This window comes from Hevea brasiliensis, chromosome 13, assembly GCF_030052815.1.
Source record: "Hevea brasiliensis isolate MT/VB/25A 57/8 chromosome 13, ASM3005281v1, whole genome shotgun sequence".
Taxonomy (NCBI): domain Eukaryota; kingdom Viridiplantae; phylum Streptophyta; class Magnoliopsida; order Malpighiales; family Euphorbiaceae; genus Hevea; species Hevea brasiliensis.
Genome location: NC_079505.1, coordinates 79,156,548 through 79,173,249, shown reverse-complemented (window position 1 = coordinate 79,173,249; position 16,702 = coordinate 79,156,548). Strand labels below are relative to the sequence as shown.

At 30.2% G+C, this 16,702-nt stretch overlaps 1 protein-coding gene across 3 annotated transcripts; it reads right to left on the bottom strand.

Annotated features, from left to right (window-relative positions):
• Positions 1 to 2,485: 2,485 nt before the first annotated feature.
• LOC110666768 (transcription factor bHLH49) lies at positions 2,486 to 7,224 on the bottom strand. 3 transcript variants are annotated; one of them, XM_021827359.2, is made up of 9 exons: positions 6,233 to 7,224; positions 5,019 to 6,035; positions 4,702 to 4,929; positions 4,551 to 4,616; positions 4,386 to 4,454; positions 4,009 to 4,080; positions 3,632 to 3,832; positions 3,154 to 3,241; positions 2,486 to 3,061 (listed from the first exon to the last, which is right to left on the bottom strand). In XM_021827359.2, exons 2-9 carry the CDS (start codon positions 5,943 to 5,945, stop codon positions 3,024 to 3,026), a joined length of 1,689 nt encoding a protein of 562 aa, XP_021683051.2. In that variant the 5' UTR covers positions 5,946 to 6,035; positions 6,233 to 7,224; the 3' UTR covers positions 2,486 to 3,023. The 3 variants fall into 3 exon arrangements, with proteins under 3 accessions (XP_021683051.2, XP_021683052.2, XP_057988341.1); XM_021827360.2 differs by having other exon boundaries at positions 6,694 to 7,224; XM_058132358.1 differs by having other exon boundaries at positions 5,019 to 7,224.
• Positions 7,225 to 16,702: the final 9,478 nt, after the last annotated feature.

Sequence of the window (16,702 nt, the reverse complement as noted above, 5' to 3'; positions counted from 1 at the left end):
TTCAACCAATCATATGAAATTTAAATACCATAATTTCAAATAATCTTATATAGCCATATGCTAAAAATCTAACTAAAATCCATTTATATTTTTTTCAAAAATATCCTACGATTACTCAAAAATTCAACAAACACCATAGAATATCTCTAAATAATTTTACTTTCATCATATATTTTTTTTAGAATTTTTCTCCAATTTTTCCTGTGTTAAAAAACATTGTATTTATGCTCCACAGATAGAGAAATAATGAAAATAATCTTACCCAAAGTTTATCTGTGTCTCAAAAATTTTTAAAATTTATGAGAAAGCCTCTGGAAGTTGAATCATCTCCAAAGCTCACCGGAGCCACCGTCGGAACCACCGCGCACGGTGGCCGGCCACCGGTCATCGGCGACATTTGCCGGATCTAATCATACCATCATGTTCCTCTCCTCTTCCTCAGTCCATAGGTGGTCTCGGATCGTCGATCCAACAGTCGGATCATCCTAGATCTGACAAAAAACCTTAAAAAATCAGAAACTTCTCTCCTTCATATCTCACTCATCCGACCTCCATTTGCTGCAAAATGGGTATCAAAAGAAATCTCTCAGAACAAGCTTTCCAACGCCACCTAAATCACCTCGATCGGACTTCGGATGAAGCCAAAATCGGCCCGGAAAGCCACTGCCCACTGTACGCGCGTTTTCTCTCTCTTCTTCTTCTCTTACCGCCACGTCTGGCAGTGCTACAGGCCGGCTGGTGGCTCGTCGGCATTGCCCAGGGTGGGGGAACGCCTCGCCGTCCGGAAGAAAAAGGGAAGGGAAGGGAGAGTGACGGGAGGGAGAGTTTTAGGGGGGGCGGCTGGTTTTTTTGATTTTTTTTTTTCAAATTCTGGGAATGAACCTGGACAGACATGTTGTCCAGATTCATTCCTAGAAAAATTTTAAATTTTTAAATGTTTAATTTATTTTTTTTAATTTATTTATTTATTTATTAGTATTATTATTTTTAATTTTTTTTTTGTTGTTACAAAAGTAGTGTCCATAGGAAAAAAAAAAAGCTCAAATAGATTAATAAAGTAAAATTTATTTTATCATAAAATAATATAATCTTAAAAATGATTTAAGAAAAACAATTATAATAAATGCAAATTAAACAACAAAATAATTAAATTGAAAATTAAAAAGTAAAAATTATACCAAAATCAATTTATTTATGAACATATAAATGGTTTAAATATTAAAATAAATAAATAAAAATTTAAAAATTCAATTAATAACATATAATATCTATATAAAAATTTAAAAAGGATTCAAGCATTCATTTTAATTCAAAAAATTCAATTAATTAAAAAAAATATTGTTGCAGGTTAGAGATTCAAGATATCTCATGTAAAAATTAAAAAGAAAATATTAATTTTTAATAATAAAATAAAAATAAAAAATAACACTAAAAATAAAGAAATGTAATAAAGAAAATTATCACAACATTGTTATTAATCAATAAATTTCAAAATTATTTCAATAATAATAACAACTAAATAATTTGAAAGCAATTAAAATTAAAATATAAATTGAAATGAGAAAAATTAATTTGAATTGATATATATATATATATATATATATATATATATATATATTAAAATCATTTGTTTTTATATTGTTGGACTGTTAAAAAAGTAAAAATTATTGGGATTTAAAAATTATTTTTTTCATAAATTTTATTTGAAAGAGGATTATTTGATTAATGAACATTGATTGTCATCTAGCAATTATAATCAGAAATTATAAAAACAATAACACTCTTAACTCCTCATCTCTTCACAATTAACACGTGCTACATGTAACAGAAAAAAAAAAAAATAGGGGTAGACTAGTAGAGAGGATTTTTCACTTTACTTTCTTTTAATGTATAATAATAATAATAATAATAATAATAATAATAATAATAATAATAATAATAAATAAAAAGGATAAATAATTTTTAATTAAAAACAATTATTATTTTTAATAATAATTAAATAATTTAAAAACAATTAAAATTGAAATCAAAATTTGAAAAGGGAAATAATTTGAATATATATATATAATTTCTTTAAAATAGAAATGAAAAGGAATAAAAATAAAAGGGTAAAATTGTCATTTTACTAGAACAGTAAAAAAGTTGTTTATAATAATAATAATAATAATAATAATAATAAGGAAAACGAAATTTAAAATAATTTCTTAAAATATACAAACAAAAAATCACTTCCTTTTTACAAACTTAAGATTACAAAATTTCTACCCCAAAAACTTTATATTAAAAAATAAAAACCTTTTTTTAAATACGCTTAAAATTCTTGAATTCTTTATTATTATTATTATTCATTACCTAATCAAAAGTTTCTTTCTCGTTTTGAATAATAAACAACAGTAAGCCTTCTACTGTATGCACTACTGTATGCCAGATGGAAAGAAAATAAAATAAAATAAACCCTTCAGCCCCCCAACCTGACATACATCAAACTAGATGAATCCTTCCACGTAGTTCTATATAAGTAGTTGAAAGATACATGATCAGAATACCAACATGGTGTCCATCGTTTTATAAATTACAGAGCCCATTTCAATTCAGACAATACATGACATGAGCTTCTCTATTGGCCTATATTCATCAGATCCTGGGAGTATCAATCTATACATTACATTCTTGCATCAGAGAATCCAACTCCATGACAGCCCTTTTTCTACTTTTCTGGGAATCTAGTACTTCAAAGCTCATCCAATAGAAGCATGGAGATCGATATGACGTCAAATAGACAAGAATCATCAAGGCAAAAAGAGGCCATCTCCCTGCTTAGATTATGCAGCTGACCCTATTAAGCTCTCAAAACCTTCTTTGCTCTGGACATGCAACTAAATCCTCAAAACTTTTGAAGCTGGACTTAAAAGCATCTCTCTTTATTGGCCTCCTTACTTCGAAGAGAATCTAGTCTTGCACACTTTTTATCCTCAAAATTAGTGGTGCAACCATACTTTGTCACATAAAAGTAAGGTGAATAATTAAAGTTCAGCTTTCATATGGCCTGGTGGCAGTGATCCTGTAACAAAGAGGACAACTTTGTGTTCAGCCTAGAAGCACTTGGCTTATAGCATTGGAGAGGTTAATTGTGTAAAATGAACAAGCTAATACCATTTATATCTTGGCTATCTTGTGGAGCACTGGTTGCATAGCCCATCTGCACAACATTGTTGAGCTCATAATCCCATGCATTGGGAAGCTGGCAAGTGCATTAAAACGAATGGAAAATTAGCACATCCACATTCAAAAGACCAAGTAGAAAGACTAATTTCATTTGATTGGTATTGTATCTACAAAATTTCATCCATCAGAACTGTCTCATCATATAGTATACACTACATTAGCCAAATAGAAACATACACAAAGATATAAATTCACAATTACCCCTTAATAATATTTTGCAAAGAGGGATTCCTAGATACTTGTGTCCTAGGCAATCCAAAAGTCTCATACTCAACAAATCAATTAAGTTCGCATTGATTAATAAGCCCTTTGATAACCAAAATACCTCTATCACCACCTGCTAATATTTCAAAATGCCAAACAATTAAAAATGTTATCAGGAATCCAAAAATGGACCAACGGTTACCTGTGTAGGCTCCTTGAATCCCCCAGTCAATGGCGTCAGTTGTGAATTAATGGCTCTCCGGAGCATCTCAGAATGGCTCTCCATGCCAGGAAAAGAACCTTGAATAAGTCCTGGTTGAGATACATTAAATGGGGGATAAGCCATAGGCACCTCCGGTGAAAATGCCAGATTAGATGAAGGAACCGCCCTTGAGTGAAGGATCTGCACATACAGGCAGAATCCAATATATTACAGGGACCAGATATTACAAACACACATGCCCACTCATTTGCACACACTAGTAAATTTACATCTGACTGATCCATAAACTAGCTCTCAATTAAGAAAACACTGAATACGCTGGACAGTATGAGTTAACTAAACTTATATTCACTTACATCTTTTGTGTGAAGTCCTTCTATGTTGAAATCCAGCCTTGGATTCACTGTTGCTAGTTTCATTGATAGAAACTGAAAATAAAAATGAAAAAATCAACTCAACATAAGTGCACACAAGTTCCAAATAAAGAGGCAAAACTGAATTAAAAAGTCGAATGTATTTTGTTTATTTTATCAAATGCATGGTTGTGGGAGAAATCCTATAAACTCGAATCCTTTCAAAGCAATCCATGACATGAGTAGCACAACGTTATCCCCCTTAACAATCCAAACATAATTGTCTATGAAATTGCATTGTTTCTGACACAGATGACCTGGACTAATTAAGAACTACCCAAACATAGGAAGAAAAATTGAAACAGAATATTACTGCATACCTCAACCTGCCGTTGCAATGATTGTACATAGTTGATAATTTCATCTAGCATCACTGCCTTGCCAATTACCTGCAAAATTCAATTGATGTTCATTAATGAACTGCAACAGCATTTTAATTATGTGGACAACTCAACTTGGCCACACTCCCTAACCAACAAACGAACCTTGCTGCAACCAGGTACAAGGTCTTGCAGAAACTTCATCCTTTCACTAATCTTTTCCCTCCTGACCTGTAGCCAGAATCAATCAACTATGGCCCAAACACTACAATGAAAGTTGCTCCAACCTGAGTAAATATATAATATAGAATCTTACTCTTTCTGCAAGACTATGACTATTTGTTGCTTGACCTCTTCGAGCTCTGACATGAATATATTCTTCTTTTGGTGGATCTGAAGCTTGAGATCCTTGTTTACCTTGTTTTCCAGCAGTCTTATTGGGAGTTGAAGCTGGGTTTTCATCTCCCTTCTGTTGAACTTCAGGGTTATCCTTTGCAGCTTCAATAGATTGTTGGTTTCCCTTGGCCTGATAAGGATCAGCATCCTACAACAGGAAAAGCAGCCATGTATATTATGAAAATTTTAATCTAGGAGCAAAAGAATAAGAAAACAATTTGCAAACACAGTTCCCACCTGCCCATTCCTTTTCCTTTTCTTTGAGCCAGGGCTTTTAGCAGACAGTTCCCCGCCATTTCCTTCCAACATAGATTGCTCTTCTTGACGACCACCACCACTGAACTCAGTTTCCTCAGACTCATTACCAGACCCACCTTGTTTTGCTTCATCATGAGATCTTACAAAGCTCCCACTTCTCCTCTCATTCTTGAGTGGGCTCCCTTCAGTAGCCACATGTTCAACTGACAAAGAAGCATCTTTAGAGGAGTCACCCATATTCATAACATTCTTCTGACCTTGTCCACCAGGTATTGATTTCAATCCACTACCCGCAAAAACCTCATGTGGTACTTGCATCATTCCCCCACCCCTAGAATAAAGATCCATAGGCTCAGGAATTCCTAAAGGGTTTACCACATCACTAAAATTCCCACCATTGAAGCAGGAAAACCTAGCAGCACGCTCAATGAATGCAGAATCTGCAGGAAACTGAGATAAGCTCTGTGGGAGCGCACCAGGGGTAGTTGGTAAGAAAATACCACCTTTCAGCTGGGAACTTGGTGGATTCCACACTATATCCAGCGTTTTATCAATACCACTTCTCAAAGAAGCGGGACCGCCTTTTCTAATTCCTATTGGGTTTATAGTGCTCGCGTTATGTTGGACATTAATATCACAAAATCCCAAGTTCTGTGTATTTGTGGGGTGGTCCCATACTCCTGGACTAAAGGAGTCCACCATAGAAGCAGAAGAACAAGAAGCGCCAACTAGATCTCCTCTACAAACTGGCATCTGATTATCGGTGGAAACCAAACCCAGAGATGAATTTGCAATATTGGCGCCGCTAAATCGCCAGTCTGAGGGCACACTACCAGGTAAATGGTAGTTTATATGATTTTCACTCCTCTTCTCTAGATCAAATTTATCCTTGTCACCCATTTCCATCTCTTGTTGACAAGAACAGAAAAAGTAGCCAACAATAGATGCCTTCCTCTCACAATTGTGTTTGAGCTATCAGAAACAGTCTATAGAATTCTAGAAACAGTAGAAAGTGAAAAAAATTACTCACCCCAAAGTTATCCTTATTGCTCAAAATGATCAAAGACCAAAAGAAGCAGGGGAAATTGGAAAAGGAAAAATAAATCAAACAAAGAACTTTTAGTTACCTAACATTCATTATTAAAATAACTTCACAAACAAGCTTCAACTGAAACCACAGAAAGTAAACTTACAATAAAAGAAACTTGACAATTCATAGTGATGTCAAGATATTCCTTCAAAAGCTCAATTCCCATCCAAATAAAAAAGAAATTATCTAAAGCCAACCATTCATAGCTAAGTAGAAAGATCCACTTCAATTAATCGGCCTAAAAACCCAAAAAAGCTGTAACTGAAACCCCCAGGTTCCAGAATATGTTCCAAAGATCACAGAAGTTGAATTGCTACCATTTCCAAAGCTACCCAACAAGTGAAGTTGAAGTGGACCAAAATTGCAATAAAGAAATCACCTTCAAGACAAAACAAACTCAAAAAAGAAAGTTCAAAGAAAGCTGCGAAAGGTTCCGATAGAAGCAGTCAAATAAACAAACAAAAGAACATTGATTTCAGGACAGTAAGCAGCCCATTCAAAACCCTAGTCAGAGTTGAACAGCAGAGAGAGGAACCCCAGCTAAAAGTGGCAAGAGATAGATACCCATTTCAGATTCTGTGCTACTTTTGGTACTGCTGCTCCTCTTTCAAGCCTTTTTCCACTCAAACTATCTTTTATTGAATTTTTGGTAATCTGTTCTGTTCAAATCCCTCCTCTGCTTTATTTTGCTCATACACTCTGCTATACACTGCCACATGCACCCACCCATGACCCACCTACCCCAGCACACATACATACATAAACACAACGAGAGTTACAGAGAGGGAAAAAATTTAGCTGCAGAGGGAGAAAACTTGAAGATGGGCATCTGTGTAATAGAAGGGAGAATGAAAGAAAAAGAAAGACAACGGCAAAGGTGTTAGATTTATAGCCACGCTTGCATCAAAAAGAGAGCTTTGATGATTAACCACCGCCACTGCTACCTTAAAATTATTAAAAACTCCTCCTTTCTACTGTTTCTTTGCTTACTTTACATTTATTACCTTTTTTCTTCTTTTAATCTGCACTTCGCTTATTTTAGTGTTTAATTATGCTTAGTGTTAGCTAGCAACTGACATTGCCAACTCTCATTGTGAATTTTCTTAATCTTATTGTGATTATTTTACTTTGTCTTTTTGATTAAAATCTTGGAAATAGAGCTCAAGATCTTTAACGGGGTTTGTTTGGTCAAGGACCCCAAATTCAGCTTTACCTCATTTTCACACCTATTTCTGAGAGACCCTAATTAAGAAACTCCGGCATACGGGTCATGCGGTGGGTATTATTATTGTTATTTCCTGTGGGAAAATCTATGCTATTGAATTTTAGAACTCATTATGATAGCTTCTGTCCCTTATCCATCGGTTTGATTTTTGAGTGGCTGTTTTCTGACTTGTTTATGTAACCCAAAATTTTTTGAAAATAAAAATCATTATTTTCACTCACTTTTATCTATTATTTTTTATAATTAATAAAATAATTAAATTATTTAAATTACAATAAAATTTTGTATAATTTAATTAAATTATTATTTATTTTATAGAAAAGAAAAATAATAAAATAAATTATAAAAAATTATTATTAAATAATGAATAATAACCTCTCTCTTTTCCTGATAAATGTCCTCACTTTTTCATGCTTTTTGAAATTTGAAGTACCTCCTTCAACTTGGGCATCTATTTTTTGAAAAGTTTGTTTTTTTTAATATAATTTTTTCAAAAATTATAATTTTTAAAAAATTATAATATAAACATGTTTAGTAATATAAGTTAACTTTTTATGAAATAAATTTACTTTAAAGTTATTAAAAAAGATAGTAATGCTGCCAATGCCTGTTTGGTATGGAGTGTTTGACTATCACAGATGGAAATAATACTTATTTAGAATATTTTATTCTTTTAGTTAATTCTGATTTATTGGATTGGAATACTTATAAAATATAAAAAAAAATATTTATAATATAATTTATTTTCAATTTTTTTTATTTTTTAAAGTTAAATACAGAATAAAATACACGTGTACCAACCATACTGTTTCCAAGCTTGCATGCATATTTTATACACATAAATTTATGCAATCTTTCATTGTACGTGAAGTTACAACTAAAAGTTCTATAATTAATTATTATAATATGCACCAAACATATATGCAATTTGAGATATAAAAAAGAAAATACTTCATAAACATGAATCTTTCTTGGTCAGAAGATTGCTTAATTATTTACAATAAAAATATATTATGAGTTTGCAGCCATTGATGCTCAAAGTTGTCAAATATTCTTTTTAATTAAAAAATTCTCACTTAAGTGGCCCAATTGGCTTCATATATATCTATTGTTTTATTAAAGGCAACTAGCTAGGAATCACTTCACCTCCATAAGTAATTGAATCCAAAGGTTGTGATTCATGATTTGCATTCTCATTAGAGCCAACCCATCAATTTTAAACCCTTCTTAATTTCTTCCTACTATTGATGGACTCTCTCTCTCTCTCCTCTTCTCTCATGTCATTATTAGTTGCCCTTGGGACTTGCAATATCTCAAAGACCTAAGCTTTAAAATAATGGAATATCTTCCCACTTTTCTTTACTAAACTCTAATCTTTACCTAACCCTAGGATTTAGAAAATAAACCATGCAAGAGGGAAAATGATTTGTATTGATTGGGTTGGTTTTACTAGGTATGTTGGAGAAATGACAAAGAAAAATATATAAAAGTATAATTATAAATATGCACATAAATGTATAAATCTCTTCTTCCCCACCCAAATTATTAATAAAAAGGTTATATGTGATCCTTGTACATTGTATAACAAACTATAAACTAAAATCCAGAAAGGTATAGGCCAAAGGAGAAGACAACAAAAATGAATAAAGAAACCCAATACCAGCCTATGCATGAAAGAGCAAAGAATACCAATTTCTTCTATTAAATTATGGGAAAGCCAAAGAATGGGCAAATGGGGTATCGCCAACTGGACATGGGTTTGTTCTGTCATGAGAGCTAGGCCAGTCTATAAGGGGTCAAAAATCTACATGATAACACTTGGAAACTAGTTATTCGGTTGTGATTTTTTCTTAATTATCAATTTTTTATAAAAAAAAAGTAAGAATTTGAATTATAATATTTTATATATTATTTGATGATAAAAATATTCTCACAAACGTCACCGACGGATGCAATTGTAAATTTTCGGATCCCTTTATTGGATAGGTTGTGAGTTGCACACAAAGGAACGATGAAGTCAATGGTTAAATGATAGTTATTCTGATACTCAAATTAGAAAGTGATAAAAATTTAGAATTGAAGTGATGAAACAGAGATGTTAGCGATGACAATGTAATAACATACCTTACATAGCTATGTTTATCATTTTATAGCGTCTTTATTGTAGTCTTTGGTGACTTTTTAAGGATTTTGTTGATCAATCTCGAGTATCTAGTGCTCCTTGAGGATGTGGCTCTATGTTTCCAACTAAGGATCTCTCCCTTTCCCTGTTTAGTTGTGTCTCACTGAGTTCCATTCGTTCGTGCCAGTGCCAAGTCCATAAGACAAACTTTAAATGAGACCTTGAACTTGGGTGGCACTGAGCCCGAGAGGTGTTCTCTTTATGAGACCTCGAGCTTGACCGATCCTTGATAGAGATTGGTAGAGATATATCCAAGTTATTATGTTTGGGTCTAGCTTTAGTGTAGTGTACTCAACCTATCTTTGCTCAGATTTTGGAGTGAGTTATAGCAACATGATAACATTATATGCAGAGGTGAAACTAGAAATTCATCTTGAGGGGTTAAAAATAAACATTAAAAAATTGAATGAAATATTGATAAAAATATAGGGTTAATTAAAAATATATTAAAATTATGGATAAATTTTTTATTATAAAAATATTGGGAGGGCCAAATGTGAGTAGTTCCGTCCCGCCCAAGACTATATGGGTATAGAATTTACAAGGGTGAGAGGAGTTGGTTCATGGCTGGCATTGGCTTTGCTTTTGGAAAAGCTAAAAATAAGCAAGGCAACAACCAAATCCCATCCGAAGCAACATGGGATGGGAGTTGGGGATTCGAGATTCTCTTAAGCAAAAGCTTTACAATTCTTTAACACGAATCAAAGACTGCATCATTGATTATCACTCTCTCTCTCTCTCTCTCTCCATGTTATGGAGAAGTGTTGATAAAGTGGGCTTTGGTTTGAGCTTTAATCAATTAAAGGAAGCACGTTTGAGACTTTATATTATACCAATCCATTACTGTACCTTAGGATTAATTAATTAAATTGTGAGGTTATATTGGTCGTACGAATCTTAACCTCTTATATTTTACTTAAAGCGTGCTACAGCAGAATAATTTAGCTGCCTAGAAAGCACTATTCATAAGATTACCCATATGGAAGCCAATAGAAGAGGGGGAAAATAATTTACTATAATTAGGTCAATGCGTCCTTCCCCAGTTGTGGAACGATATAACATTTTAATAACCTCTGTGTATTTGTATACCATATATTTATTGATTTTAAGTTATTATTTTAATAATAGAGTGTTTTAGTTTATAATACAAAAAATTAAGACTTTGTTTATTTTACAGAAAATAATTTATATAAAAAATAATTTTTAAAAAAATATATTACTTTTTACTCTTTTTGTCTCATTTTAAGTGATATTTTAATTTTTTTTATCTCATTTTATTTACTTTTTTTTAAAATTAGAGAAATATTAATTATTATTTTTTTCCACTTATAATCCTGTCTATTGTTATTTTAAATGCATTTATCTGTTCTTTATCACATTTCTTTGTCTTAAAAAGGGTATATTAATCAATTATTAATATTTTTTTATAAAAAAAAGTTATTTAATTATTTTTTATTTTTTACAAAAATTTTAAAAAGTACTTAAAATAGAATGGATGAAATATTGTTTTATATAACTTTAAAAATCAATTGAGAAATAATTAAATTTATTGTGAAAAACTAAGCGGAAAAAAAAAATAAAAACACTAATTGGTCATTAGTCCTGGTGATTCAAAAATCTAAGTGGGGCCCACGATTAATAAATAGTGGGAAAAATGACTTTTGAATTTTAAAATAAGAAGATATTTTTTCAAACTTAAAGAATGATTTGTTTTTTCTTTCAAACAATAAAAAATATTAAAAAATATTTTATGTAAAATAAATGAAGCCTAAAATTATAAATTTTATTAACTTTCTTACCCTTAAAATGTGTTAATTTAATGTGATAAGAAAAAAAATAATACACTTATAAATAATTATGTAAACTAAAATATCAATTGTAATTATTGGTTTAGATTAGATCAAATTGGTACACAAAGAGTATAATAAGTTGAGACACTAGGAAAGATGGATGTTGAAGGGTAGAGAGGAAAGATTAGAATGTCAGTTGGGTCTACAAAGGGCATGATAAATCTCCTTCAAGTTGCATGAATTTCATGCAAACATCATTGCAAAAACATGATGAGATGTTGTTGAGTGATTGTTTTCAAACTTTTCTAGTCCTTTTTGGTTCACTTTTCTCCAAATCTTAAGTTAATTTCATAAGATCCAACTTTTTTTTTTTCTTATCAGAAGATGCCTCTTGAAAATGTGAGGACCTTTCCTGTTCCTCCCCCTCCACCCCAAAAAAAAATTCCACTAGTTATGTATGGGACCCCTTGGCCTTGGATGGAAGAAGTGTGATGAAAGAGAGCCTACTATTTCAAACACTTTGTCCCCTCAATGCATATGATTATCCAAATTTCATAAGAAAAATAAATAAATAAAAGCTTAGATCTTATAGTATTATTAGAAGAGATTTTGGCATGTCACACATAATTGTGCCTTGGTGGGTAATTTGTCAATTGTCAAGTACAAAATTGTTTTCATTATATATATTTAAAAAATAATGATAAAAATAATATTTATATAAATATAATTACGCTTTTATATCTACTTTTAGATTAAGGCTTTGTTTATTTTGAGAAAAATATTTTTTTAAAAAAATATTTTTTAATATTTGAAGTAAAAAAATAAATTAATGAAAAATATTTTTCTCATCAAATAAAAAGTTAAATAATTTTTTTAAAAAAAATGAGTTTGAAAATCTTATTAAAATAAAAGGTACATACACATTAATTTAATATTATAATCAAAAAATAAAAAAATTAATAAAAAAAATTGTTTACAAAATAATTTTTATAAAAAATATTTTTTATATATAATTTTTTTTAACAAATATAGCCTTAAATAAATATGTAAAATTATCCTAAATCTTAGATTTAAGGCCAAATCCAGGTTTTATAAAAATTTCTTGAAATGTTGAAATTAAATGGGCCACAAAATTAAATGTCCATGTGGAGTAAATGGTGACATTAAATTTATTATGCCCAAATTATGTTGGAGTGAGCCAATAATTGCGGCTGTGTTAGATTGCATTTTGGAAGATGAATATATGTTAATCTGCTCTCAAAAACTTCCAACCCACTCTCTCAACCAACAACATATGAGAGATTTTTTTTTTTTTTTTTTTAAATAACATGTGAGAGAGTTGGTGTGGATGGAGACACTACCTTATTCACCATTGCAACTCTGGTTGAGCTTTAATGTCTATCTCATATAATAATCTATTTATATTAAAAAAAAATCTATTTCTCTTATAAACTTTTGATATTTGTAGAAAATTAAAATTACAACAATAATAAAAAAAATGTTTCGAATGTCTTTATGAAAAATATTTTTTATATAAAAATATTTTTTTAATATATTTTATTATTTAATTATAATATTAATTTAATAATATATATTTATTTCATATATTTATAAATATTTTTATATTTTAATAAAATTATTAAACTCTAAAAAATATAAAATGATTTCGTATTTTAAAAAATAAAGTCATTTTTTAATTTTTCTTTTAATTAGAAAAATATTTTTTATTAATTAATTTTTTTAAATGTTTTAAACACTAACAAATATAAAAAAATATTTTTTATGAGATAAATAGAACTTAATTAATAATTAATTTTAGTAGTTAATTTCCACTAGGTACTCACTATTCGGATCCATCTTTTGTAGAATTTCCATCCTCTGTTGAGGCATGATTTCTTACCTTTTAACTTTTTTTTTTCTTTTAAGTTGCGATAAGCGCAATATTTTGAAGTCAATTTTTACACATTGAGACAAAGATTCCGAATGTTTTACGTAAAATTAAAAAAAAATATTTTTTTATATTTTTAGCATTCCAAGCAGAAATGAAGCCTTTTTTTTTTAATTTTGTTAATATGTATTTATATATGTCTCATAGTCATCTTTTGAATTTTAATAATTTTATTAAAATATAAATATATTTATATATGTATCATATAAAAATATTATTAGTTTAATATTACAATCAAATAATGAAAATATTTTCATAAAAAATAATTTATTAAAATATAATTTTTATGGATGTTATAAATAGCTTGATTGTTATGTTAGATAGTATAGAGAAAAAGAATTTCAATATTGTTAAAATATAAGAAAGTGAAGAAATGACAAGAGTGAAATATGTATAGAATTATATATATATAAATATATATATATTATTCTATTATGGCACTTAGCATGTATATGTGTGAAATAAAATAATTATCTTATTGTAATTTCTGTAAATAAATTACGAATAGATATATTTATTAACAAGTAGATGTGTCTATTAATAAATAAATATGTCAATTCTATATAAACAGTCACAGCTATTTGTATAGGTGTCTGTTAATAAATAGACATGTCTATTCTATACAAATAGTCACAATTATTTGTATAGGTGTCTGTTAATAAACAAATATATCTTGTACACAAATAGTTGTATCTATTGAAGATAGATAGATGTGTCTATCTAGAAAAGGTGCCATAACTTTTCATTATTTATAAATATGGATGAGTTTTTCAATCCAGATATATACTACTTCTACTTTTTTCCTCTTTTCTTCTAGTCTCTCTAAATTCAGTTCGTATAAAGATTCTTAAGGGAAATTTTCAGGAGTTGTTGTCTGCAAATTTCAGATTTTATTGTATCCTGAAGGTATATTGCCATAACCTTACAGCAATCTAGTGGGGGCAATTAATACCTTAAAGATAGTGATTCATCATGCCTCAAAGCATATTCTACACCCATTGCCTCAATAATTTTAAGGTATTAATCGCAATGGAGTCTAAGGCTGTTTTCGTGATAAATCAAGAGTTCGTGAAACTTGATTATTTTAAAAAACAAATTATGTTCACTAAGAAGGTGAAAAGCAGATTCAAAAAAGAATATGAATTGCCATGCAGAGGTCATATTCTCAACAACTTATCAGATAGGCTATAAGATTTGTTTACCTCTGTCAAGTCTCCAAAGGAAATCTGGAATTCGTTAGAATTCGTATACAATAAAAAAAAAAAAAGATATGGATAAATTTCTCATTATGAAATATTTTGAATTCTAAATACTTGATAATATGCCTGTTATGGATAAGTCCATGAGTTGCATATCTTTGTTTCAAAGTTTAAGGATTTGAAAGTGATAGTTCCTAAATCATTACAATTAGGAGGAATAATAGCACATCATACTTCTAGTTTGAATGATTATAGAAAGAAATTACTGTATGCCACATACGACTTTTCTCTTAAACAGATTCATAAACACTTACACATTAAAAGTTTTTTATGTGATAATTTGTCTTTATGTTGAAAACATGCTTATAATTAGAATAAATATAAGGTTATATTATGATGCTAAAGCTCATAGTGATGTGTTCAAGAAGGTAATAAGATTTATGTGCATAAGTAGAAAAACACTTTTATATGCATAAATCCTAATTCATATTGATTGTGTCTATCACTAACTAGGTGGGGGTATTGTTAAAAATATTAGTGATAATAAAATTTATCTCATTTTGAAAGAGTTATGTCTGTTCATTAAAAGGCATCAAAATAAATTATTTATTACCGATAGTTATATTTGTTTTAAAATGTGTAAATGAACAAATATAATTACTCTAAGAGATACAAAGTGAATGGTTGTATCTATTTTAAGAGGTATAAGTGAATGGTTATATCTGTTCTAAGAGATATAAGTGAACGGTTGTATATTTTCTAAGAGGTATAAGTGAACATATGTAATTTTTCTAAGAGACACAAAGTGAAAGTTTGTATCTGTTCTAAAAGATATAAGTGAACAAATATAATTGTTTTAAGAGATACAAAGTGAATGGTTGTATCTGTTCTAAGAGGTATAAGTGAATGGTTGTATATGTTCTAAGAATTATAAGTGAACAGTTGTATATGTTCTAAGAGGCATAATTGAACAGATGTAATTGTTCTAAAAGATACAAAGTGAACAGTTGTATCTGTTGTAAAAGGTATAAGAGATGTAATTGTTCTAAGAGATATAAAGTGAATAATTATATTTATTATAAAAGGTGTAAGTGAACAGATGTAATTGTTTTAACAAATACAAAGTGAACTGTTGTATATGTTAAAAGAGATGCAAATACTTTATAAATAACAGTTTGGAATAAAAATCTATTAATTTTTCTTTTTTGTCTCTTCTCTTCATTTTTACCTACAATCAACATTATTATTCTTTAATTTATTCTTGGGAGAATTTTGAAATTGCTGTTTAGAGTTATATTTTGGTTATTATCCTTGAGCGATCTGCCTAAAACTACCTAGCTGTAACATAGTGGGGGTTTTACTCTTTGTCAATTTTATTATATTGAGGGAAGCAAATACTCCATATGATATTTATTACAAATTGACTGAAAATTTTGGTAGAATAATTATTCAAATTGAGTATGCTAGTACCATTGGTAGCTTAATGTATGCTATGCATTGCACTACTTCTAATATTGTTTTTGCAATATGTAAATTGTTAAGATATATTAATAATTCTAGTGTGTAATATTGGAAAGAAATTTCAAGGATTTTTGTGTAACACTCCAAAATTTTAAATTTTATTATTTTATGAGCATTTTTGGTATTTTAATTTTATTTAAATTTTAGAAATTTTTTGAGATTTTTCAGATTTTAAAAATCGGGTTCGATTTTTCGAAAATATAAACTTTGATGATTTTTAAAAATTAATTTAAAGACCACGTGGCAAAACTAAAAATATATTTGGAGTCTACGCATTTTTCTGAGTTTTCTGAAATTTTTTTGAAATTTTTGGACCTCGTTTTCGGTCCCGAGGCAGAGTAAAAATTTAAAATTTTGTATCCTGAATCGAACCGGACCGGATCGGACCGGCCTTTTTCTTTTTCTTCTTCCCTTCCCCGCGCGCGTCGACCTCTCTCCCTTCTCTCTCTCTTTTCTCTCTCCTCCCTCCTTCCCTTGCCGCGCCGCCGCCTCCCTTGCCTTCCCACCTCGCAGGCGCCTCACCTCGGTCCTCCCCCACGGCCGGCCGCCGCCTGGAACGCCGGAAAACGGCCTCTGAAGGGACGCGCACTGCGCGCGTGACGCTTAGACTTCCCAGCCAAAATCCGGTCGATCCGGCTACCAATTGGACCGGGTCTTGTGTCTAAAATCATATACTCGGCGAGAGTTTTCCATAGACACCAAGAACGC

Coding starts and splice junctions, on each gene's coding strand:
- LOC110666768 (XM_058132358.1), bottom strand. CDS start 5,945: ATGGAAATGGGTGACAAGGATAAATTTGATCTAGAGAAGAGGAGTGAA. Junction 4,455..4,550: donor TTGTACCTGGTTGCAGCAAG/GTTCGTTTGTTG, acceptor TGAATTTTGCAG/GTAATTGGCAAGGCAGTGAT. Junction 4,081..4,385: donor CATTGCAACGGCAGGTTGAG/GTATGCAGTAAT, acceptor TTTTATTTTCAG/TTTCTATCAATGAAACTAGC.